General features: G+C 34.1%; 1 protein-coding gene across 5 annotated transcripts in view; it reads left to right on the top strand.

The window, feature by feature from the left end:
* The window catches only part of Hk (potassium voltage-gated channel subfamily A regulatory beta subunit hyperkinetic), a 683771-nt gene that overhangs the window by 516700 nt on the left and 139860 nt on the right, over positions 1–27211 (top strand). For all 5 annotated transcript variants that reach the window (XM_075355871.1, XM_075355872.1, XM_075355868.1 and 2 more), the window contains one exon: positions 3738–3958. In XM_075355871.1, the coding sequence (XP_075211986.1) occupies positions 3769–3958 (190 nt within the window). In that variant the 5' untranslated portion in view covers positions 3738–3768. The remainder of the gene's footprint in view (positions 1–3737; positions 3959–27211) is intronic.

Genomic DNA, 27211 nt, shown 5'->3' with positions numbered 1-27211 from the left:
TCATTCATCGGATGTAAAGATATATATATCTAAAACATAATGCGAAAGTTTGTGGCCGTTCTGTCCGTTCGCAACTGCATAACGTGAGAACCGACGGACCGATTGCTTTCAAATTTGGAGATACATTCGTATAATCCTGGGCAAGATTTTAAGCTGAGATCAGACACCCGTAGCTCCCTTGGGGGTGAAGTTGCGCATATTTCCTGTAGGACGACGACTAATACCATTTTTGATTTCGTTTTTCGACATAAAAATAACAGATTATGCGTTTTATAAGTATCCGATTTTCAGCTCTCTACCACGATTTCTTTCTGAAATACAGGGTATTCTAGGCTAACGGAAAGGTAACCGAAAGGGAGATGTTCATCTACAGCAGGAGCTTCTACATAAAGAACGAGAGAAACGTTGAAAGAAAAACAGCTTTTCAGGCTTTATCATCATATTATTATTACAACTGTGAGAATAACAAATACAGCGGGGATCCCGGAGAAGGAACCCCCTGACCGGCTAGTATATATATATATATATACTAGCCGGTCACAGTTTAAAAATCAAATTAAATAAGCGATTTATTAGATTCCTGTTTAATTATTCATAGTTTAAATATTCATCAACTCGGACAGATTAAAAAAATGTGTAAATTAAAGAAACCTTTTTAGAAAATGATGTAATAAATCTGTTATAAAAATAAAAATAGCATTAAAGATATAAAATGCGGTATAATTATATAAAATAATTTATTTGTAAATATTATTATTTTATAATATATTAAATAAAATCTGTTACTTAATACTAATACTAATAAGTATACGGCTGAATGATGAGCCCAAAATCGATCCTAGAAGGTGTCAAAAAGATTTATCCGATTTCTTTATGTAACTAAAAGTAACTAAGACATAGACAGTAAGAAAAACAAGAGAGGAAAAACGAGGAGCTTTCTGAAGCGAGTTGTTACAAGAGTAAGTTAAAAATTAGGTGGTTCGATAAACTTTCACCTGTGTTGTCGGTAGAGTCTTCTCATAGATGCTAAAATCAATTCTATACAAAATCCAAGGCGCAATATAAAGGTGAAATATATACCAAGCGTAATTCGAAAGAGTAGAATATCTACTTTCTAGCTCCTTAAAAAATATGTTACCAAATAATGTTATATATATTCAAAACTTAAACAACACGGAAGAAATATTAAGTAATATAATTATACTGATCAGCGTTGTTACATTAAGATGTAACTATAATAAAATAAAATTAACTGAATTTTATCTGAAATTTTTCTTGTCTGTAGAAAAACGTCTGCTAATATTAAATATACGTAGAAGAATTTTACAAAAATCTCTTGAAAATATTTGTGTGAAATATAGCGATTATTAGAAAATCAGCTATAGGAATCATATAGCTATAGGAAAATCAGAAAGGAAAAGATAGAGGGAAATGTAATGTTATTGGAGGATGTTGAAAATTTGGCAAGTCGATGAAATTCAAAGCGAGAGGTTTTAAAATAATCAGTAGGAAGAGAATCATGTAAATCTGGTTGACGGTCCGAGTTTTAAGACAGCCAAAACCGGTTAATTCGATGTTAAAAGGAATTGTAAAAGATAAAAAATTGGAATATAGAAATCAGATAACTGAAGATGTAGGATTTAATAAATTCTGTGAGTTTAAAAAATAAGCACGTAACAAAAAGGAATGGATAATAGCTGAAACTACTTGACTGACTGATGACACCTAAATACAATCTTTACACTTTTATATACTCTTTCCAAAATTACTCAAAGTTTAACATCACAAGATAAATAACAGTTTACATCTCTGAAGCTGCATTTTTAATATTTAAGATGTTTGAGAATTAAGGTAAATCAGCCTGGAAAAGATTAAAAATGTACGAGTACGGATAATGTTATTTCAAAAATTTTATTTCGGTCGATCTTTGTTTTATTGCGACCAAATTAAAAGAAAATTTTATGTTAGATATATAATGGAAACGATTAGTTTTAGAATCTTATTCCAGTCCGTCTGGGCCTTCCACTCCGTCCAGTAAATCAAAATGCTGGAAAGAAATTGGCCCATTCCATCCAACAGAACGTCCTGAGGAACTGCAAATAGGTTTAGAGCACGTATTTTACTACGGCAGAAAAGAAAAGAGAAATACAAGGGGGTTGGGGGTGAGACTTGTCAATGGAATAGGTTTTTAAATGATTTTTTTTTTTTTTTTTATTAAATATATATATATATATATATATATATATATATATATATATATATATATAACATTACTTTGTAATAATAACGCTATAGAGCAGCAAGTTACCACTAGTAAGTTATAAAAAAAACAACCGTTCGAATTTTCTTTTTAAAACCCTCATTTTTAAGATATTTTCATTAAAAAAAAATACCCTTTCCCTTTTCGTAAACTACCGATCCTGTTCCGGATTCATTCATTCCTACAAACTGGGTGAAAATGAATATACAGGACAATTTTCATCATTTAACTTTGTTATTCAGTAACCGAAGTCAATTTTTACTGCAATAATAATTTTTTTATAATTTCTCAATTTTTTTTTTTGTGTATTTAATTTATTTTTTATTAGGTTTTACTAATACAACCCACCGGGTTGGTCTAGCGGTGAACTCTCGACACCCAAATCAGCTGATTTGGAAGTCGAGAGTTCCAGCGTTCAAGTCCTAGTAAAAACAGTTACTTTTATACGGATTTGAATACTAGATCGTGGATACCGGTGTTCTTTAGTAGTTGGGTTTCAATTAACCACACATCTCAAGAATTGTACTGAGATTTTACAAGACTATACTTCATTTACACTCGTACATATCATCCTCTGAAGTAATACCTAAACGGTAATTCCCGGAGGCTAAATAGGAAAAAGAGAGGTGTTACCAATACAACAGTATTACTAGTAGTGTGAAAGTATACTTTGGCCGATTATTCTTCTTTCTTTTTTCCTGTTTAACCTACGGTATTACCATTCAGATATTACTTCAGAGGATGAATGAGAATGATATGTACGAGTGTAAATGAAGTGTAGTCTTGTACAGTCTCAGTTCGACCATTCCTGAGATGTGTGGTTAATTGAAACCCAACCACCAAAGAACACCGGTATCCACGATCTAGTATTCAAATCCGTATAAAAGTAACTGCCTTTACTAGGACTTGAACGCTGGAACTCTCGACTTCCAAATCAGCTGATCTGGGAAGACGCGTTCACCACTAGACCAACCCGGTGGGTCCAGCCGATTATTCTACCTTTAATTAAATTTCGCTAAACGATTGTAGTACTTACGTATGCGCAGCTGTTCTTTCTAAAGTTTCTAAATTTTGAAAAATCTGACCAAAATTCTTCTTTAATTTTGTTTCTGCTTTATGAAACAGTTTTAAATGTTGTCTATAATTTTTTTCGAGTTTTGGAAAATTATTTTTACATTCTTTTTTGTTTGTATTAATTCTTAATGTAACCTTTTACAAGTAAATAAAACTACGCCTTTTTAAGACAGATCAAAACATTTTACATTTGTAATAAAATGGTGTTGGATTCATTATTTTTAATCGTTCACTGTAGGTCAAGCGGATATGATAAACCCAGTCGTTTCAGAACGATCGACAACAGAATTGCAAAAACAAGACTCGTTCGGAAAACATATATTTCTTGAATAAAATAAAATTAATAAAATTGACTTTTGTAAAAACAAATATGAAAAAAAATTTTTAATCTTTTTTTTTACAGGTTTCGAGCACCGATAGCTTCATTGGACTGCATGGAAGAGTTCCAAAGCACGAATGAACAGCTGTGCATGCAGCTTCCAGCCCCCTGTAGTAAGGAACAGCTATTACTTCAGGGTCTTAGCACGCCCGCTTCCGTCACCAGACAGTCTTCCACAGTAACTCCTGGCCTAAGATATCGTAATCTTGGAAAGAGTGGCCTTCGTGTGTCTAATGTTGGTCTAGGTAAGTTTTCAAAGTATACATTATTATTTATTATTTCAATGAGCTTTAATACGACTGGGATTTCACATGTAGTAAATAGGCTGAAAATTATTAATTTTTTTTTTTGTAAATGTAAAATTTTTTAAGTATTTATTTTTAGTTTCCTCGATTAATACCTTATTTTGACAAGTTTATTTAAAACACTTACGAATTCTTTGGTAATTAATTATTATTCTTAGTCGAATCGCTGATGTAAACCGAATGGCATTACGAAACTTTTCTAATCGGCTCATGAAACGGAAGTTAATAGCCTGGATACTAACACATATTTTGAATTCTTTCTCGGAATGCCACGAACTTACCTGCGGATTTGAAATGAGGCTTTTTAAATAATTTGTCGTTGCCACAAACGTAGTTTAATATAGATATGCTTAACCCGCATACCGGGAACGGGAAATATTTATGCATTCGTTCACGGACAAAAACTGCGTATATTATACGTTCCAAGTATGTACGCTATGAATTCCGCCTGGTTTAAAATAACAAACTTTTGGCGTACGGTATTTTTTATTTTCTCTATTTTTAGTTTCGAGCGGTAAGTTCGGTTGTGAAATAATAAAGTTAAGCGATACCGTGAGCTTATTAAGCAGTAAAAAGAAAACAGCAGCCGACCTCCGTGGCGCGAGTGGTAGCGTCTCGGTCTTTCATACGAAGGTCCCGGGTTTGAATCCCGGTGAGACAAGGCATTTTTTACACACGCTACAAATCATTCATCTCATCCTCTGAAGCAATACCTAAAGGTGGTACCGGAGTAAAGAAAAAAAACATTTGTATAGCATTTTTAGGATCGGGTGATGAACATCAAAAATATGTAAACCAAAGAAACGGTTAAACACAGAACAAGTTTATACGTACTAAAAAAAAATTACGAGAAGGTAATCCTGAAAACTTTAAAAATTGCTTCACAATGAACAGTTTATAAAATTTAATTGAACTATTTAAAAAAAAAGGAATTCCAATTTCACACATACAATCTTCTTAATTTTTTCAAAAAACTTTGGCATATCACTTGAATTTTTTTACAATATAATTTTTATCTGCTTTATCGTATAATCTTTTATATAATATCAGTACATTTTGATACTTTGTGATTTTTAAATTATGGTTTCTGTACTCTTTAGTGCCCGCTTTCTAAAAATATAGATGGTAAGTCATTAAAAATTCTTTAATCCAATATCGCGTATCTATAATTGACGTAAAAATAAATGTAAAATCAAATTTTTTCTTATTCTAAAAAGAAGTATATGACAATAAAAATAATTTAAATATTAAAAATAATAACATAATCGTACCGCAGTTTCAAATCTGTTATCCTTAATATCTAGAGTCAATCCTATTTCAGTTATTTTATATACACGTAACTATATCTCAAAAACTACACATTTTAGGAAAACATTTTTCCTATTAAAATTTTTCCATTTCACAAACTATGTTGTCTTTGATAAGGTCAAATAAATGTAATTTCAAGGTCAACTTAATTTTTTTTAAACAGAAACCTTTATTTTTTATTGCAAAATCGAAGTTTTGCAAAAAAACCTTCATTTCACTTTTTTCGAAAATTAATAGTTTTTTAGTAATTCATATTCAAAAATCCTGTAGGCCTATAAACTGGTGCTTTTAGTTTCGTTAGGTCTGGCCCAGAACCCACCGGGTTGGTCTAGTGGTGAACGCGTCTTGCCACATCAGCTAATTTGAAAGTCGATAGTTCCAGCGTTCAAGTCCTAGTATATCAAGTCAGTTATTTTTATACGGATTTGAATACTAGATCGTGGATACCGGTGTTCTTTGGTGGTTGGGTTTCAATTAACCACACACCTCAGGAGTGGTCGACCTGAGACTGTGCAAGACTACACTTTACTTACACTCGTACGTATCATCCTCATTCATCCTCTGAAGTAATACCTGAGTGGTAATTCCCGGAAGCTAAACTGAAAAAAGAAGAAAAAGGTCTGGCCCAGCTGTCGAGTTACACCCAGCTGATATTAAATTTTTAATTAAAAAAAAAATTTAATTTTAAATTTAAAAAAATCAATGCTAACAATAATGAAGAAGAAGAAAAGGTTAAGCATGTAAACAGCAGCGAACTTTTTAAAATAGCCTAAAGGTCAAGTTGTAAATGACATTTGTCTAAATGTACGTATTATCAGTCTAATCTTCAATTAATGTTTTTATTACTTTGTTACTCTATTGTTACAACTATTAATAAATATTAAATTAATTAAACAAACGTCTGTAGAGATATCAGGAGAAAAACTCTATTAGATGGGTTTTAAAATGTATCGAAAAATGTATAGAAGTAGAAGGACACCACTTCGAACATTTGTTGTTGTAATTTATGTACAGTAAGTTTTTGTAATTATTTTAAATAAAGAGAATTAAAAAAAAAAGTAAAGTATCAGTAATTGATTAAACCAAATATATTCATAGAGTCGACATAACTTAACTGACCAAAGCGTGCAACACATGTAGCCTGTGTACCATACCGGTATGTACTATATGATTTAAAAAATGTAATAAAACATACGAGGTGTGAGAAAAGTAATGAGACTGACTTTCTACATACTAAATTTTTTATTTTTTTCAACCAACAATATTATTCCCTTATGCAGCTATACACCGGCGGAGTCGTTGTCCCCACCCCTAGTATAAGCGCTGGAAGGTTTCAACTGGCAGGACTTTTAGCTGGTCGGTCACAGTCTTTTGAATGTTCTCCAGAGTTCCAAAATGACGTCCTTTTAAGACACGTTTCAATTTCGGGAAAAGGAAAAAGTCACAAGGACTAAAATCAGGTGTTGAGGAACGGTAGAAATGCGTTTTGAGGTTAAAAATTCCCTGATGGAAGTGGCCGTATGACACGGGGCATTGTCATGATGAAACAACCACTTATCTGCAATGTCTGGTCTCACGCGAATCACTCTTTTCCTGAGCCTTTCAAGGACACCTTTGTAAAACACTTGGTTAACAGTTTGTCCCGGAGGAACAAATTCTTTACACACGATACCCATACTGTAAAAAAATTAAATCAACATGGTTTTGATCTTTGATTTGCTCATTCGACATTTTTCGGTCAAGGAGATGACGGAGTGTGCCACTCTTCGCTTTGCCGCTTTGTTTAAGGATGGTACTCAAATATCCAGGATTCATCACCAGTTATCACGCGATTGAAGATTCTTGGTCGTTGTCAACCCTGTCAAGAAGATCAACGCACACGTTTCTTCAACTGTCCTTCTGTTCCGTTGTGAGGTTTTTCGGTACCGATTTCGCACAAACCTTTTGCATGTCAAAATCGTCTGTCAAAATTTGATGTACGGTAAAAGTTTAAACTTAACCGTTCACTCATCATCCTTATTGTTAAACGACGGTTTGATCTCACAAGAACCCTCACACGCTCAACGTTTTCGTCAGATTTTGAAGTTGAAGGTCTCCCTGAGCGAAGTTAATCTTCAACGTGTTCTCGACCTTCCAAAAATGATTTGTGCCAGCGAAAAACTTGTGCTCTTGATAAGCAATGAACCCGTAGGCCTGTTTTAACTTTTCTAAGGTCACACTCGCGGATTCCCCAAATTTAACACAAAACTTGATTGCACAACGTCGCTCTAAATTCCGATGCTCCATTTGCGTAACTCACAACAAAACCGCAACTTCACTGATGGCGCTGTCAAAAATAATGTGTTCGCTGAACGGAGTTGAAACTCGTACTGAGTATGTGGAAGGGATGAAAAAACCAATCTAGCACAGACCGGTAGACACAGCGTTGCCAGATCGGTCGCAGTGTTACCAATCTCATTACTTTTCTCACACGCCTCATATATGAATTTTATTTAGGTTAATCCTTTAATTGATTATCTTCTATTAATAATTTAATTTTCTTTAATTTAAAATTTAACATCATCAAGGTGTAACTCTACAGCTGGGTCAGACCTAATGAGACTAAAAGCACCAGTTTATAGGCCTACAGCATTTTTGACGATGAATAACTAAAACACCATCAATTTTAGAAAAAATAAAGTCTGAAATTCAATTTTTATTTTTTTCAAAGAATTCGATTCTGCAATATATATTCCTATTTAAAAAAATTAAGTTGACCTTGAAATTACCTTTATTTGGCCTTATTAAGGACAACATTGTTGTAAACGTATTTCCCCATTGAAATGGAAAAACTTTAATAGGAAACATTTTTTCCTAAAATGTGTAATTTTTGAGATATGCATGTCTCTCAATTTAAATGGACCACCAGGTATATATACATATACAACATATAGTTAATTCCTGTTAATAGGACCACCGGTTATTCCGAGCAGCCGCTTAATTGGGGCAATTTTATAAAAAACAGAAACATATTGGTATAATACGTTTAACGGCCCAAGATACCGCTTATAGGCTCCCTTTTTCGTATGTTTCTCTATTTTACTAAAAAAAAAAATAATAATTGATTTAAGTTGTTTAAACGATTTAGGGGGGGGGCGAGGACACCCCGACTGGGGCATCCCCGCCGAAACTCGGTCTTTTTCGATCGGGGCTGCGAGAGTTCTCGTGCCTCATCGCTACCGCCCACTCGTGCAAGCACATGCGAACTTCATCTCCGCAGAGGGCTGTCCCTTAACCCCGAGCCTCGCGATCCTTCTCCTGAAGAACCCTCCCCACGAACCCTGCGATGGTGTCAAAGCTCTTGGGGCTCCGCAACATGGTGGTAATGATGTTCACCACGCTGAGCGGGTTCTTTGGTGGTTGGGTTTTAATTAATCACACAATTCAGGAATGGTCGGACTGAGACTGTACAAGACTATAATATATTTATACTCATACACTAACTAACTAATTCCCGGGGGCTAAACAGGAAAAAGAAACGAAACTAAAAGATATTAAAAAACAAATTTTTACAAGAACATATTTTCCAGTAAAAGGTTGTCATTACTTTGACTTGTACCTTTAATTTTTTATATCACGTTTTGTTTTTTATTAATGATGTAAAGAATACGAAAACAATTTAATCGTTTTGTAATTTAATAATTATGTTTATGTAACATTAATATTGTACTAGAAATAAAAATATTTAGAGTAAAAGTAAAAGCTGAGAGTAAAAAAGATTTAGAAGGAACAATGAACGGCATTGATGAAGTCCTACGCAAGAACTACCGCATGAAAATAAACAAGAACAAAACGAAAGTAATGAAATTTAGTAGAAATAGCGAAGATGGACCACTGAATGTAAAATTAGGAAGAGAAAAGATTACGGAGGTAGAAGAATTTTGTTATTTCGGAAGTAGAATTACTAAAGATGGACGAAGCAGGAGCGATATAAAATGCCGAATAGCAAAGGTGAAACGAGCCTTCAGTCAGAAATATAATTTGTTTACATCAAAAATTAATTTAAACGTCAGGAAATGATTTTTAAAGTACATGTTTGGAGCGTAGCTTTACATTGAAGTGAAACTTGGGCGATCGGAGTACCTGAGAAGAAACAATTAGAATATTTTGAAATGCGGTGCTGCAGGAGAATGTTAAAAATCAGACGGGTAAGTAAAGTGGCAAATGAAGAGGTGTTGTGGCAAATCGATGAAGAACGAAGCATTTTGAAAAATATAGTTAAAAGAAGAGACTGCCTTATAAGCCACATATTAAGAAATCCTGGAATAGTCGCTTTGATATTGGAGGGACAGGTAGAAGGAAAAAATTGTGTAGGCAGGCAACTACTGGAATATGTAAAACAAATTTTTAGGGATGTAGTATGTAGGAAGTATACCGAAATAAAACGACTGGCACTAGATAGGGAATCTTGGAGAGCTGCATCAATCCAGTTAAATGACTGAAGACAAAAAAATAAAATTCCGAATAAAAAAAGACGTTAATCGTGTTTTATAATTAGTAGATAGTGCACCGCGTTTGAACATATCGTCTCATTTTTTCATTAATATCGCTTTATAGGGCCACTCGTTTAGAAGGTCCATACCATCCCGGTGGAATGGAATGGAATGCAAAGTTGGCGGGAGTTTATTTCTCCTTACTTATCGCAGAACCTGGACAGAGTCCCTTGCTGTTGGATGATTCTAATCGGGCGTGTTTTTTTTAAAAGGTTATTTTAAATGGCGGGTCTAATTTTTCAAGTTTTGTTTATTTCGATCCCGGTCCCGAAGAGGTTCGATTATCCGAAATTCAATGTATTTATTTATTTATATATCGTACGATCTAAATAGTCAACAGATTAATAATTAAAACGTTTTTTTCTTGGCAAAATAATTTTATTTCGATATACGTACATTTTTGTTTATTATAAAAAAAGACAACAGTAGTCTACTAAATTATCGTCGACGTAGATAGATTCAAATAACAATTTTCTGTCGGATTCTGTACGTGAGAATAAACGACAGTAATATTAATAGATACACGAGTTCCATCGCCTTAAGTAAAACTCAACGTTAACGATGATAAATGCGTAACGGCTTGACTATTTGTTAAGTTATGACCTCACTTATCATAAGACCACCCTTGATTTAATAATCCGTATCACCAACATCAATTTTCCGATTCTTTTATTTATTTATAATCACTTTTGATTATATTTACAGTTTAATAGTCACAGGTGATAATTTATTATTTAATATGATTTAATTATTATAGATGTTTGTGTATAGTTATCAATCTAGTTCTTAAGAAAGATTCGTAACTTGAGATGGATTTGTAATTCAAGAGGTACTGATTTTTGTAGTAGTTTACTTAATAAATTTATTTTATAGTTATCTTTTAGAAAGTTTTCTTTAGGCAATAAAAATATCATCCGAGATCTAGGATGTATCTTAAAATAGTTCTCTGTTATTAAATTCACCTAAACTAAAATTTTTTTTTTTTATAGTAGAGTAAATAAAGAAAAAGCGTTCCAAAAAAATATAGCTAATAATCTATTTATTTAATATTGATGAAATACTTAAGGCTTTAAAAAAATATTGAATATTACTGAAAACCGTATAATTCGATAAGTTCCGTGTATTTCGCAGCCCTGACCGATAAACTTTTCAGAAAAAAAAAAAATTTTTTTTTTTTTTTTTTGAATAGGAGGTTTTGTTTAAATCTTACGCCGAAGTTAATAGTTACATTTTGTTATTTATATAACTATATTATTAGGTGGAAAACTATATTTAAAAAAAAACAAGTAAATAATAACGTATTAGATTTTTTGCAAAAGGTAAATCTTTGTGTTTGGCACTTCGAAGAGAGAGCAACGCCAAAAATTAAATCAATTTTTCTAATACGTGATTAATTTTCTGATTTTTTTTTTTTTTGAAAAATAATCAAATAATTGGTTTTTATTAGTAAATATATTTTCTAAGTATATTGGAAAAAAATAGAAGGTTTATTAAAAATTACACACGAAAAAACTGTAACGATGAAAGTAATAATATGACTGCACGAGTGGATCTAGTTCCAGGTGTTAAATAAGGATTCTGGCTTTTACCAATACCGTTCAATATTTTCATTGAAGATATGATAAGAAATATAGAAGAAGAAAGATGAAGAAGCAACCGAAAGAACTAATCTTTCATCCGTTTATTTCAACTGACTTATGTTTTAGAAAAAAAAAAGTTATTTCTCTTGTCCAATTTCTTGTTAAATACGACGTCTTGTCATGTTGCACTATTCTTCCACTGTACTATTAGCAGTGTCAACACTACTTTAGACATCCCATACAGAACTGCTGAGTTATGTTTGCAATTTATTAGTTATTAAACGTAATAATTTTGATATGATTTTGACAATAATTGAGAAATGTTTTTTCTTTTTATTGTAGTTTTCTTAACTTTTACATTTATATTTAGACTCGAGTATTAGCATTATTTTTATGTGAATCAAGATAATTATTAAAAAACAAAATATCCCCACTACAAATTGTACATGTTTACCTATAATAATTATGAAAAACGAACAAAAAATAGTTAAACAAGTTTTCCTTTCGTTTCTTATAGGGATTTTTTTCAAGATACTTCCTGATCCCCTTAGGGAAATACACCCTCCTTGTGACGATCCTGGTTGCCATACCACTTCCTCTTCCTAGCCCTGATGGGTTTTACCGGAGGTCGTCCTTTATACCCCTAAATCTGATAACATATCACGGTCACCAGTTTAGCCTCTGTCAGGATGCCACCGATGCAAACGCCTAGGAAGACATTTCTATTAGTGTATTTACACAACATACTATCGCCTTCGTACAGCCTCTTCCAACCACGACCATCTAACATAATTTACAACCCTCAACTAACAAATTAACCGATTCGCAGAATCCTCGCGGGTTAGTCTAACACCGAAGGTTTCATCTAAAAACTTTTCCTATATCTAACCTAAATTCGACTATGCACTGAAAGTACTTGATTGAGTCTTTGAATACTAAAAGTATTACCCTCACCAACAAAAAAATTGTTTATCGAATAAGGGCAATTTTGTCCCACAATTCCATTTATTCAAAGTCCTCTTTATTTACTTAAATATCAAGAAAACAATTCACAAATTTAATAAGTCTGTAATGAAAACATACTCTATCTCCTTCTGCTCTGATCCGCTTTCAGGAGCGAAGTCTATGCCTACACCCTCCCGGATCGCAGTTCCATCACAGAGTTCTCCACAGATCCGTTCTTATCCTAACAGCGAATATTTCAGCTTACCGGGGTTCGATGACAAAGCGCCTATCTTGGAGATGTAAGCGCCAGGCGGGCCCCTAGCCACCCGGGTTGCGATTCCATCTATACATCTATAACGGCAACAGACACTCTCAGCCGTCCTCCGCAGAGCTAGGAATCTAAGGAAGCGGGCAACTACGTTCCATTCCCTTTTTTCGATTAACTTGCAGATGAAAACCAGAATTGATCCTCGCAACTTCTCCATCTACTTTGGTAAGTTCAGCTTCGTACATGGGGCAGACATATAAGACATGGCGTACATCATCGATGGCCCTACACTCCGGACACGTACCTGAATCAATCAAACCAAATCTGGCTAACCAATCTCGAAAAGCACCATGTCCATAAAGAAACAATAATTTGCCGATCGGGGAAAATCCATCTACTATCTACATACTTCTCGTATCAGGAAAAATATCTTACATGCAACGGTCATGGATACAGGATATTTTTTCAGGATATAGCATGTTAATCAGCGATGTGAAATTTAACATTATTTTTTTATTTATATTGTAATCAAGTGCCTGTTAATCTTAAAAAAGTGATGGCCATTAATCACCATCTCATATAACCTAATATGAGATTTCAATATCACCTCCGCCTGCAGAAGAGGCTACAGAACCTCGCGATGGAAACATGCCAGCTGGAATGGGACACGACTAAGGGGATCCTTGTATAACTTTATACAGGACTTGGGGAGATGGTATGCCTCTAGCTCGTTTTTAAAGGCAACGGGTGCCGGGATGCTCACCAACCACGTCAATTTAAACCAATATCTCTTTCGGTTCCGCCTGACAGCTGATGAATTGTGCGTCTGCGGGGAGGTCCAGTCAAATGAACACCTGATGTTTGACTGCCCTGCTCTTGGGGGGAGCCAGAGACCGGGCCACCCTGGAACTTGACTGGAGGTCAAGGGGAAAATTGGCCACTCACATGCGGCGAGTCAAATGGCGAGAGCCGCATTGTCGGACCGTGTGGGAGTTCCTAGACGCGGTTGCTTTGTTCAACCGGCATCCGTAGTTTGATTAAGGGAAAGACTCACAATGTGGGAAAGCCACATTTCCATGGTAAGCTAACCCTGAGTATGGCTGACCACTAGCCAATTATTATGGCTCCAAGCGCTATAAAATGGTGGACAGGTACTTGTTGGCATTCAGCAACCTAGACGTGGCAGCGAATTGCTGCCTAAACGAAATAAATTTTATTATGGATGTCATATATATTTTTAGTAGTTGACGGGGTGCGCGTATCCATTTTAGCAAATATATGACAAGTGAGCTCTTGGGACACGTAAGTCGATGGTATATGGTACCACGCTTAGTCCGCTCACGCAGTTAGGTAAACTCTTTTCTTTTTTTTTGTTTAACCTCAGGATAAACCGTTAGGTATTGCTTCAGAGGATGAAATGAATGACAAATAGCGTGTGAAAATGCCATGCTTGACCGTGATTCAAACCCGCGAAAATTATCTTTGCTTTAATTTTTTTCTGAAAACTCCTACGAATTTTTTATCATTTTTTTATAAAAAGAAGAACGATTTTAATTTTTTGCAGGCCAGCCTGCAAGCTTCAAGAGAAAATTAAGACAAGTTATATTATGTGTCTATTTTTCTTAATTTATCTCGTGCTACATGTATTTTTAAGAATAAAACGTTTCGTTAATAGTAAATTGATTTGCTTGGCATTTCTCCCGCCATCACCCCATTCGGTCGCCCTAAAGCATAAGACCGAATGTCTGTGCCACAAACGGCTACTGAGCCATGAAACAGTTTAGCGACCAGTGTCCTAACTAGCTCCTACTGCTAACCTAAAAGCGTGGTACCATACACCACTCGCTTGCGTGTCTCACCGGCCACTTGTCATATATCACTAAAATGGGTAGGCGCACCCCGTCAACTACTAAAACATATATATGATTATCAGTAATTAATTTATCTCATCAAAGACAGCAATTCGCTTCCACGCCTAGGCCGCTGAATGCCACCAAGTTTCAGTCCACCATTAAAGCGCTTGGAGCCTTAATCTGGCTGGTAGCCAGCCATATTTTTCGGTTTAGCTTCCTACAGCAAGACGGTAGGAGTCTTTTCCCTTAGGTAAACTACTGATGTCGGTTGAACAAAGCAACCGCATCAAGGAACTCCCACACGGTCCGAAAATTCGGCTCTTGCCGCATTGACTTGCCGTTTGTGAGTGGCCAATTTTTCCCTTGACCTCTAAGTTCCAGGGTGGCTTGAGTTCTGCCCCCCTCCCAAGAATTGGCGTCGTTAATAGTGAGTAAAGTTACACGTTTTTAAAAAAAAATTATTTCCTATTCTAATATAAAACTTAGCAAACTCGTTTCCGTAAAAAAAATCTGGCACAGCCTGAATGACTTTCCTGGCTGTTAATAATAGAAATTAGAAGAGCCAAAAAACAGAAAAAAAAAAAATATATATATATACGCTAGTATATTTTAATATATTTTATCTGATTTAAAAGAAGTAATAAATTACTAAATAAAGAATTACATATTGTGTAAAAGAATGGCTGTTAACGAATGTGATTTATTATTATTTGTTATCAAATTTCCAGTTTGGCTGAATAATAAGAACAATCCAATATTGTTAAACATATGATTAAGTATGTTATGTTTGTTAGTTACACATGATAAAGCTTCGCATTTGAAGCGAAACGTCCTGTTATTATCTTTGTTTTACATAATAATATTGTAAAATGGTTGTGTTACCTAAAGATTTTTAAAATAAAATATTTATTATCTTTAAGTATTTTATCTGCATATTTATATTTATTTCTATTATCTACGTAGTGATTTATATGAAATCCAAATATTTTATTTACTATTATTATAGCAATCAACTGAGGAGTTTTCGTTTATAATTTTATATATAATATAGAGGTGGAGAGTATATTTACGAAAAATGTTTTTATAAATATTCATATATAGGTTAAGCTTAACAAATCTGCTTAAATAAAATCTTCTTTAAATCAAATACCCCTTCATTGAAGAATTCTTTCTTTCTTTTTTTTCGTGTTTGATCTCCGGGAATTACCGTTCAGATATTACTTCAGAGGATGATATGTATGAGTGTAAATGAAGTGTAGTCTTGTACAGTCTCAGTTCGACCATTCCTGAGATATGTGGTTAACTGAAACCCAACCACCAAAGAACACCAGTATCCATGATCTAGTATTCAAATTCCGTATAAAAGTAACTGTCTTTACTAGGTTTTGAATTCTGGAACTCTCGACTTCCATATCAGCTGATTTGGGAAGACTACTAGACCAACCAGGTGGGTTCCTTTAATGAAGACTAAAGAGAAAGAAACGTTCTTCAAAAAACGTTTCTGCTTTTCTGGGGTCTATAATTTTAAAATTGTAAACGTTTCTTTATAGCTGTATATATGAAGTATAAACTTCAAAAAAAGTTTCGAAAAATATTTAAACCGAAAGGAGATAAGAGAAAAAGAAAAAAAGAAGATATACTTCAATTTTAACAAGTTCGAGTTGATTTTTTGAAAAAAAAAGTTTTTGTATTATTTACATATTCATTGTAAGTTAAAAATTATCGAAACATTTCCAAAATGACTGCTAAGAAAATCAAAACTGGTTTTATTGCGATATCTACCAACCTCCTGAACAGATTTTGAAAAACATTCATACGAACAATGCCTCATATATAGAAATATTTGAGCAATCCTGAGATATAGGACCAAATGCAATGCGACACACATACAAACGTTCATGTTTTTTTGGTCTAGATGTACTAGTTGGCCCTAAAACGTAAAAAATCGAAAAATAATCCGATACCTCATTTTGATATGATCATTCTTTCCCCTTTAATATAGTAGTTATTCTAGATATGTTCCCAGGGAAAGTAAAACAAAAACTGAATGTGTTGAAGATTCTATTATGATTTTTTCAAGCTGTACTTAAAAAAGCTTTTGTTAACTATGTAACCGTTCAAGCGGATGAAAAACTACAAAGAGCACGTAAAAAATGAAGTACTGGAGTTTCTAGGCTATGTGAGTCATTAATGGGGCATTTCAAAGAGAGCAACGCGAACAATTAAAATTGTTCTCATTTCTTCTAATTAGTGAGTAATTCTTTGTCTTCGTACTGTGAAAGCGCATTATTTCTACAGACAGAAGAAAGAAAATGTATTTTACTTCAATGTTTTCAATAATTCTCTTTTTTGTAGCGTTTATCACGGATTACATTTTTTAAGTATGCTTCCTTTATAGTTTGTGAATATCATATCACACATAAATATTCCGGATAGGGGCAAGATAAAAAAAAATATTTCTTCCTTTATGAAAAATGTTAACTGTAAGATCACGTACTCCTAAACAATGAAACAATTTAATAAAACCGGTACTTTGATTTGGTTTTTGCAAGGAACAATACATTTTTTTAAACACTTAATTGTGGTGGAAAAAATAATTAATGTTTAGGGACTTCGTGCGATAAGAAACAGTTCTTTTCAGTTTATTTACTACACAGTATTCTGTCAAAATTTTATTATATAAATTGATGTCAATAAATTTTTATTTCCATAAAATGTTAAGAAAATATTTTACATACTAGACGGTCAGGGCTTGCTTCGCTCGCTCTTCCCGTCTAGCTAAGACTCCCGCTTAGTTCTTTATCTTCATGGATCTGAGAATAATAGTGATAAATAACAATTAAAGCCTGAAAAGATCTCTTTCCTCTATCGCTTCCCTCGTTCTTGACGTAAAAGTTCCGATACGGTCCTGCTGTAGTTCCGTTTCCGTTTAAGCACGACAATAACAACAAACGTCTGTCACGGCGCCAATACGTATTTAATCTGTACATTATAGCTTAAGCCATACCTATCTTTATGTGACCGTGGTAGCTGTACAACGGCATCAGTATGAACTCGTGAGGAATTTAACTGCAACTCGCGTTGCAAATTTACTGCAGCTCGAGTCTAGGCGTAGCGGTCTAGGTCAGCAGGATTAATTTTTTTTTCTATAATAAATACCTTTAACATCTTAAAGTTAGGAATATCGTGATAATTATAATTGGAGATAATTAACAGGCCTTTAAAGTATAAATCCGTAAAGTTTTATTAAAATCTGTCCATTAGTTTTTGGGTGATACACGCACAGGGACAACCCTAGTTAATATTTTATTATATGTACAGATTTCATAATTTTTCCTTTTAATTATTATTCTGCTAAAGCCGTATTTTAAAACTACAATATATGTTACAATCATAAACCATGTGAAGTGGAAACATCTATTTTATTTTTGTTTGTAGTGTATAGATAAACAGCAAAAGCTGAGCGATTAATTTAAAAATGTATTAATGAATGGTTGATCATAAGTTTTTAAGATCAATAATAAATGAAATACTTTTTTTTTTAATGGCAACAAACAACTTAATTTGCCACATACTGAACACTGAAATTAAACGACCTTTTATTCATTTCAGATAATTTTATCCGTTTAATTAGTCTTCAATAGTTAAATCGTACGTTTACATTCAGCGATTAATTACTTTACTGAATCACTTTTATTAGAATTCAGTTAACTTTCATCGGGAAAATTCGCTGACAAATATATTTTTTTTTGGAAGGAAGAGAAATAATCCGTACGAAGTAGAGCCTACGAATAATAATGAAGACTCACCAGGTTGGTCTAGTGGTGAACGCGTCTTCCCAAATCAGCTGATTTGGAAGTCGAGAGTTCCAGCGTTAAAGTCCTAGTAAAGTCAATTATTTTTACACGGATTTGAACACTAGATCGTGGATACCGGTGTTCTTTGATGGTTGGATTTCAATTAACCACACATCTCAGGAATGGTCGAACTGAGACTGTACAAGACTACACTTCATTAAAACTCATACATATCATCCTCATTCAGCCTCTGAAGTAATACCTGAACGGTAATTACCGGAGGCTAAACAGGAAAGAGAAAGTAATAATAGTGATGAAATGAAACGCAGTTAATAAATAAATTTATAACTGATTAACTACAAATTTAAAAATACACGCACGCGCGCGCGCACACACACACACACACATACATATACAGGGTCATTCACGGGAACCGGATGTTTTTAAAATAATAATAAAAAATTGAATATTTACTTTAAAAAAGTTTTGTTGGTATTGAAATACTTGTTAAATCAAAGCATTTGTTACTTACTTATGAACGAAAAATTATGTCCGGCAAGTGATGTCCATTTTGGGCAATACATTGTTGTAGCCTTTCACGGTAACTGGCCTCAATTCTTTGCAGCATGTCTACATCAATCTGGGTGACGTGATGACGAATTGCGATCTTTAGGTCCTCCAATATACGCGGTTTATTGCCGTACACACGCGATTTCAGAAATCCCCACAGAAAAAAATCACAACTACTCAAGTCGGGGGACCGAGGGGGCCAAGGAATGTCGCCGAATCTGGAAACGATCCGTCCCGGAAACAAGTTACGGAGAACAGCCATCGTTGCCCTCGCTGTGTGCGCTGTAGCTCCATCCTGCTGAAATATCACATTTTGAAAATCGATTTCCCGGTAACTCAGGGATGAAAAACGTATTCAACATCGCAATGTAACGATCAGCTGTTACAGTTACGGCAGCGTCATTTTCTTCAAAAAAATATGGTTCAATAACACCGACCTTTCCTATTGCACACCAGACAGTCACCTTTGGGCTATGAAGTGGTCTCTCGTGAAGCTGATGTGGGTTTCTTTCTGCCCAATACCGGCAATTCTGTTTGTTGACGAAGCCATTCAGATGAAAATGGGCTTCGTCACTCATTAACAATAACAAATTTTCATTTTCTTCAAAAATAGTAAGCATTTGTCGACAAAATTGTAATCGCTGCGTGAAATCTCGCTCGTTTAACTGCTGCACGACGGCTATCTTGTAAGGATGGAAATGCAGGTCTGTATGCAGAATTCGTCTTACCGTACTTGTGCTCATTTGAAGCGCTGCTGAAAGCCTCTGAATAGAGCGGCGTGGGCTTCTGACAATGGCTTCCCTTACTCGTTCGATGTTCTCCGGAGTGCTATCAGTTTGTCGGGGACCCGGTGGTTTTTTCTTCAATATTGAACCACTTGTTCGAAGGTTGTTTACACATCGCAATATTGTTTTACGAGAAGGGACACTTGCATTACGATGGATATTAAACTGACGGCGGAAATCTCGCTGAACAGCAGTTACGGATTCGTCATTTCGCACAAAACTGTCGTACGCGTACAGGCATTGGTCTAGCGCCCACTGCTCCATCTCAACGACTAAAATGTAAATGCTATGAACAAAAGAAACGTCAGACACCAGCCACGTGCCCCTCCCACCACGAACGCCCGAGTACAATCCACTTCAAAAACATCCGGTTCCCGTGAATGACCCTGTATATATATGTATATAAAATGTACGATTTCGAATAAATTTTTTGTACGAGGGAATCATGAATTTTGCCAATTAACACTTTTCTAGTGGTTTAGCTCAACGTAACTGCGAGAATTAATTCTAATGTCTAAAATTTAAAGTGGTACATCGTAACCGTTAGAAATTATTTACATTTAAATAAAGCAAGATTCCATTTTATTTTATTACATAAGAATTGCTTAAACTTTAATATTTTGCGCAAAAATTATTATTATTGGCATCGACAAATTTTTTAGGTTAAATCAGTCAGTTCGTTAATACTGTTGCTTTACTCATAGCAAATGCGTCCTATGAACGCTCTGTATTTCATACGAAAAAATCTTGAAGCACTGTTACGCTTAGCTCATGATCAAGGATTAATTATTAATAAAAATAAAAATAAACGAATGTAATGTACTTCCGTTGCCCTAAATCAGTAATTAAAGATAAATTATTTTTAAAAGCACATACTTGTTATTTATCTGCAAAATTCTTACCTTCCTGCAATCGCCCTGTAGTAGCTTAAAAATCCGAGCGTAAGAATTCAAGTCATCATTATCGATGAATATTTTACTCGGTCTAAGCAAATTAGAGTTATTTCTGCTCGATCGCGAAGTATGCAACGTGAAATATATCATCTACAGTTTCGCTTCCCTAACTATTTTTCAAAAATCTATATTATACATTTGAGTCGAATTTAAGACACGGTATTACTGGTCCGGGACATTCTCAGGATTGTTATTTAAATGCAATCCTTTTCAATCAAAAACAAGTAATTAAAACTACTCTAAAAGCCTATAACAATAGACATACGACTATTACAACAAATACCTAATATTTTCATCGATTCAACGGACTTCTATCACCCAAAGGTCTGCTGTAACAAAATATTATTACGAATAACTTTTTCTCATCAAACTTTTTAAAAATAAAAAACATGAACTGTGGGACTCGTAACACACTTTATTTTATACACCGGCCACGAAACAAGTACGATTATCGTACGTTGTCATATCTTGTCCCAAAAAACTTATTAGGTTTCTAACCTGATATATCAAATTTCATTTCTATGAAAACGTTGAAGGACGATGACATTCTTAATTTTTGTTTAACTATTTAATTAATCTTAAGTAACATGGAGAGAACTGGGGAGCAAAGTACTAATGTTTTCGAGATTTTTTGTTTGTTTTGTTTATGTTAATTAATCGTAAGTTATGAGTTTTGTTTTGTGCGTTTTATTTTTAAAATGGAATTATTCCCTCTATGAATCATGAGACCTTGCCGTTGGTGAGGGGGCTTGAGTGCTCAACGGTACAGAATAACTGGACCGAAGGTGCAACCATATCGGAGAGGTATCTGTTGAGAGCCAGACTGAGGAATGATTCCTGAAAGAGGGCAGCAGCTCTTTCAGTAGTTGTTAAGGGTCAGGACGACTTAAACGGCCAAATCAACATCACTCAATCCTCTGCCTTAATAAGAAAGGGAGTCCGACAAGGATGTTCCCTATCCCCGTTACTTTTTTATCTTTACATAGAACTAGCAGTTCTATGCTAGTAAATTGTTAAAGAACAATTTAGATCCGGAGTAACAGTTCAAGGTGAAAAGATAAAGATGCTACGATTTGTTGATGATATAGTAATTCTAGCCGAGAGTAAAAAGAATTTAGAAGGAACAATGAACGGCATGGATGAAGTCCTACGCAAGAACTACCGCAAGAAAATAAACAAGAACAAAACGAAAGTAATGAAATGTAGTAGAAATAATAACGAAGATGGACCACTGAATGTAAAAATAGGAAGAGAGAAGATTATGGAGGTAGAAGAATTTTGTTATTTGGGAAGTAGAATTACTAAAGATGGACGAAGCATGAGCGATATAAAATGCCGAATAGCACAGGCGAAACGAGCTTTCAGTCAGAAATATAATTTGCTTACATCAAAAATTAATTTAAACGTCAGGAAAAGATTTTTTAAAGTATATGTTTGGAGCGTAGCTTTATATGGAAGTGAAACTTGGACGATCGGAGTACCTGAAAAGAAAAGATTAGAAGCTTTTGAAATGTGGTGCTAGAGGAGAATGTTAAAAATCAGATGGGTGGATAAAGTGACAAGTGAAGAGGTATTGTGGGAAACTGATGAAGAAAGAAGCAATTGGAAAAGTAGACTTAAAAGAAGAGAAAGACTTACAGGTCACATATTAAGGCATCCTGGAATAGTCGCTTTGATTTTGGAGGGACAGGAAGGTGGGAAAAATTGTGCAGGCAGGAATATGTAAAACAAACTGTTAGGGATGTAGGATGTAGGGGGTATACCGAAATGAAACAACTAGCACTAGATAGGGAATCTTGGAGAGCTGTATAAAACCAATCATTACTTGACTGAAGACAAAAAAAAAGAAGAAATTATTTCTGTTTTTTGTTTTAACTCTTATTTATTATTTATACGAAAACCCTTGACGAACTGCTATCAGTTTACAGGATTCTAAAAAAAACGTAAATTGAATGAAATATATAAATAAAAAAAAAATATATATATTTATTGCAAAATACTACATTCAGTTTACTTGATATTAAAAAAATGTATAAAAACAAAATATTATTTTGTATACATTTTTTTCAGTTTCGTTTTTTGTAACTGAATAATATTTTAAGTAATGATTTTCTGCCAATAGTGCTTGAAGAAATATAAGATTAATGAGTAGAGTAGGTCAGAATCGGATGCCTGCACCGCAATATAAGCTCCACTTCTCATAGTCGACTCCCCTTCACGCTTAATATAATTTCCCATGAGAAAGGTTCGACCGACTCGGCATTAAAAAGTGCTATCCGATAATCTAAATTTGGTTACTCACAGAAAAGGAAGAAGAAATAAAGTATCTTTCGATGAAGCATGAAGAACAATATTTCTTATTAAACCAACCCCACCCGTTTACTTTCTTTGAATTATTTCCCTATTCGTTTCTTTAATTTCAGTATTTACTTTTTTAACAGGTCGACTGCTACACCCAAAACAGCAATACTTGATTAAAATTCTATAAAAAAGTTTTTTTTAAAATTATTTTCTTTTCAATCTATACATTTTCTATACAAAATTCCATTCTCCTGAAATACTGCCGATTATATTTAGAAAAAGTGAGAGATAAATTTGGATTTCATCAATTCCGTAAGTGAGACAAACTGGTTCCTCAAGAAAGATAAATTCAGTGAATGAAACGTAAATTGAAGTCATAAAATTATAATATTGTTAATTATTTATTTACAAGTATGAAATAAGAAAAATATTTAAGTCATCTGAAATAATGAAATCCAAGTATGTAAGTTTGTGTGGTTCACAATGAACGTGGAAAAACTGTACAATCAATTTTTACTTCCTTGTACAAAGTAAAGGAAGTATTCTGATCGCGAAAAAATTAGGTTTTCAGATTTCAACGGAAATATCCATTTTGACTATCCCTGAATCAATTTTGATTAGTTTCAGCGTGACGTCTATATGTACGTACGTATGTATCTCGCTTAACTCAAAAACGGTTAGCCGTAAGATGTTAAAATTTTGGATTTAGGACTGTTATAACATGTAGTTGTGCACCTCTTCTTTCCATTGCAATCGACTGGACCAAAAAAGCCCAAAATTCAAAGAATTTGTATTTTGAACTTTTCTTAACTGCAGTAATAAGCCTTCATTGAGAGTTTTTCAACGTTATATAAAGTGGTAATTATTTTCATTGGTTGCAGAGTTATAGCCAAATAAAATTTTAATTAATGAAATATTTGGATCTTACAAGGGGAAGGGCACATCGGTTCAAATCAGACTTCATCTCCTTTATTTTACTTTTTTTTAATTTAAATATATTGATTTATTAATAATTATTAACCTCTAATTGTAAAAAGGAATTTTTGATGAATAATAATAATTCAATAATAACAAAAAAAAAAGAGTATATGTAATTTAAAAGGTTTACAAAGAAGTTATGTGGTGTCCACATCAGATTTTTTTATACCACTCAACGTTTTATTTTACCTAGAACTACCGTAAGGTATTACATCAGAGGATGATATGTATGAATGTAAATGAAATGTAGTCTTGGACAGTCTCAGGTCAACCGTTCCTGAGATGTGTGGTTAATTGAAATCCGATCGCCAAAGGACACCGATATCCACGATCTAATATTCAAAGTCGTATATAAAAGTAACTGCCTTTACTAGGATTTGAACCTTAGAACTGTGGACTTCGAAATCAGCTGATTTGCGATGACGAGTTCACCACTAGATCAATCCGGTAGATTTAATTTTACCTATCGCTTTGTAATAACATAATTCAGTAGGAACTTTGACATAGCAAAAATAAAACATTTCTAATGAAGGAAACAATTTTTAAAAATATTTTTAAAAAATTATGTACATTATTTACAGATTTTATTAACGTATATTTAATTTTTATGTAATAGTGATTTAGAAACTTTTTGTCGGCCTCCGTAGCGCGAGTGGTAGCGTCTCGGCCTTTCATCCGGAGGTCCCGAGTTCGATCCCGGTCAGTCATAGCATTTTCACACACGTTACAAATCACTCATCTCATCCTCTGAAGCAATACCTAATGGTGGACCCGAAGGTTAAACAAAAAAAAAAAAAAAAAAAAAAATAGTGATTTAGAAAACAATTTCCAGGCATATGTGGAAAGCACAAATTATGACATTGGTCATAATTGTTTCCTGAGCTTAGTAACAAAATTATTTTACAAATTAGATTTATTTTGTAATACTCAGCTGTTAAAAAATATCATAAGATAACATATTATAAAATAGGTTTACAAAAAAATAAAACTTATAATTTTTTTAAAAATAGCTTAGGAGATTTTGAATAAAGCAATACCCAAAGAAGCAAGTACGTATACTGTTGAATTTTGTTATTTCTATTACAGTATGACGTTTTTCTTAAGAAAAATGAGATGCAATAGTCTGTTAGCAGCTAAAACTCTCTACTACATTTAGACGGGTCACTATTTTTAAATCACTTTTACTATTACATCAAAACGGGTCTCGTAGCTCAGCGTATATAACTTAAGATCCACATTCGAGTCTCATACCAGTCACCCTGATAATCGCTCTTCCACAAAGTACACGTTCTTATTTGACAGATTTTGTTGTAATTGTATAACTACGAACAAAAGCATATTAAAATGAAAACAAATGATTCGAGTATAATTAAGATCCAGTATTCTTTAAATATGTAATATTGCGATATGATTTAGAGCTGATTTCTAACTGAAAGCGTAAAATGATAACGATTATGTGATCATAACCATTCCTCCGAAGTAACATTACACAATTTATGTATAAAATCTGACCGGCGAAGGGTGATCCAGTTTTAACCTTTTTTGAAATTTGTCCATTTTTTATGGTGATAGCGTTTTTCGATCTTTTATGAAATTTTTAAGATGTACATTCGTATTAAGCTAAACAACTAATAAGTAACGATTTTTTTTTTTAAATTTAAATACGAGTGTGTGAGAAATGTTATGTGACTGACTTTGTACTTACCAAAGTTTTTATTTTTTTCAAACAACAATATTATCCCCTTCAAAGTTGTTCCCTTGGGCAGCAACACACTGGCGGAGTCGTTGTTCCCAGTCATGGTAGCAGCGCTGGAAGGCTTCAACTGGCAGGGCTTTTAACTGGTCAGTCACAGTCTTTTGAATGTTCTCCAGAGAATGCTAAACTGACGTCCATTTAAGACAAGTTTCAATTTCGAGAAAAGTAAAAAGTCACAAGGACTCAAATCAGGTGAATAGGGGCGTTAAGGAACCGTAGGAATGCGTTTTGAAGTCAAAAATTCCGTGATGGAAATGGCCGTGTGACACGGGGCATTGTCATGATGAAGCATCCACGTGTCTGGAATGTCTGGTCTCACGCGAATTAGTCTTTTCGTGAGCATTTCAAGGACACCTTTTTAAAACACTTGGTTGACAGTTTGTCCTGGAGGAACAAATTCTTTATCCACGATACCCCTACTGTCAAAAAAAGCAAATCAGCACGGTTTTGATCTTTGATTTGCTCATTCGACATTTGTCGAGGAGATGACGGAGTAAGCCGCTGTTCGCTTTGCCGCTTTGTTTCAGAATCGTACTCAAATATCTAGGATTCATCACTTGTAATCACACGATTGAAGAATTCTTGGTCATTGTCAATCCTTTCAAGAAGATCAACTCACAGGTTTCTTCGATTATCCTTCTTTTCCTTTGTGAGGTTTTTCGGCACCAATTTCGCACAAACCTTTCGCATATCCAAATCGTCTGTCAAAATTTGATGTACGGTGAAAGCGTTTAAATTTAACTGTTCGCTCATCATCCTTATTATTAAACGACGGTCTGATCTCACACGAACCCTCACACGCTCAACGTTTTCGTCAGATTTTAAGTTGTTGAAGGTCTCCCTGAGCGAGGTTGATCTTCAACGTGTTCTCGCCCTTCCAAAAATTATTTGTGCCGGCGGAAAACTTGTGCTCTTGATAAGTAATATTCCCCATAGGCCTGTTTCAACGTTTCAAAGGTCACACTCGCGGATTCCCCAAGTTTAACACAAAACTTGATTGCACAACGTCGCTCTAAATTCCGATGCTCCATTTTCGTAACGCACAACAAAAACACAACTTCACTGAAGGCGCTGTCAAAAGTAATGTGTTGCTGAACGGAGTTGAAACTCGTACTGAGTATGTGGAAGGGATGAAAAAACCGGTCTAGCACAGACCGGTAGACACAGTGTTGCCAGATCGCTCGCAGTGTTACCAATCTCATTACATTTCTCAAACACCTCGTATTTTGTTTCAAAACGACAATACTTATCTTAGAAAAATATCAGTCTGTAAAAATATGTAACTTAAATTAAAATACAGAACTTCATCCTTACTCTCATAAAATTTTACATTGTTCATTAACTATTTTGGCAAAACTGTGCGTTTATAAAAAGATCCCATCTTCGTCTTTAGTTATTATATCGAAATGATTTTTTTTTTTTTTTAATATGTGCGAAATATTTTATATCAAACATTTTTTTGGTAATTGTTCGCGCGCGAGAGAAGGATTTTCTATACGTCTAACTGTTTATGTAGTTTATAACAGTAGTAGGCTGCGGTTTACTTTTACCCACCGGGTTGGTCTAG

This window comes from Lycorma delicatula, chromosome 2 (assembly GCF_047948215.1).
Source record: "Lycorma delicatula isolate Av1 chromosome 2, ASM4794821v1, whole genome shotgun sequence".
Taxonomy (NCBI): domain Eukaryota; kingdom Metazoa; phylum Arthropoda; class Insecta; order Hemiptera; family Fulgoridae; genus Lycorma; species Lycorma delicatula.
This window is presented reverse-complemented; position numbering and strand designations above follow the sequence as displayed.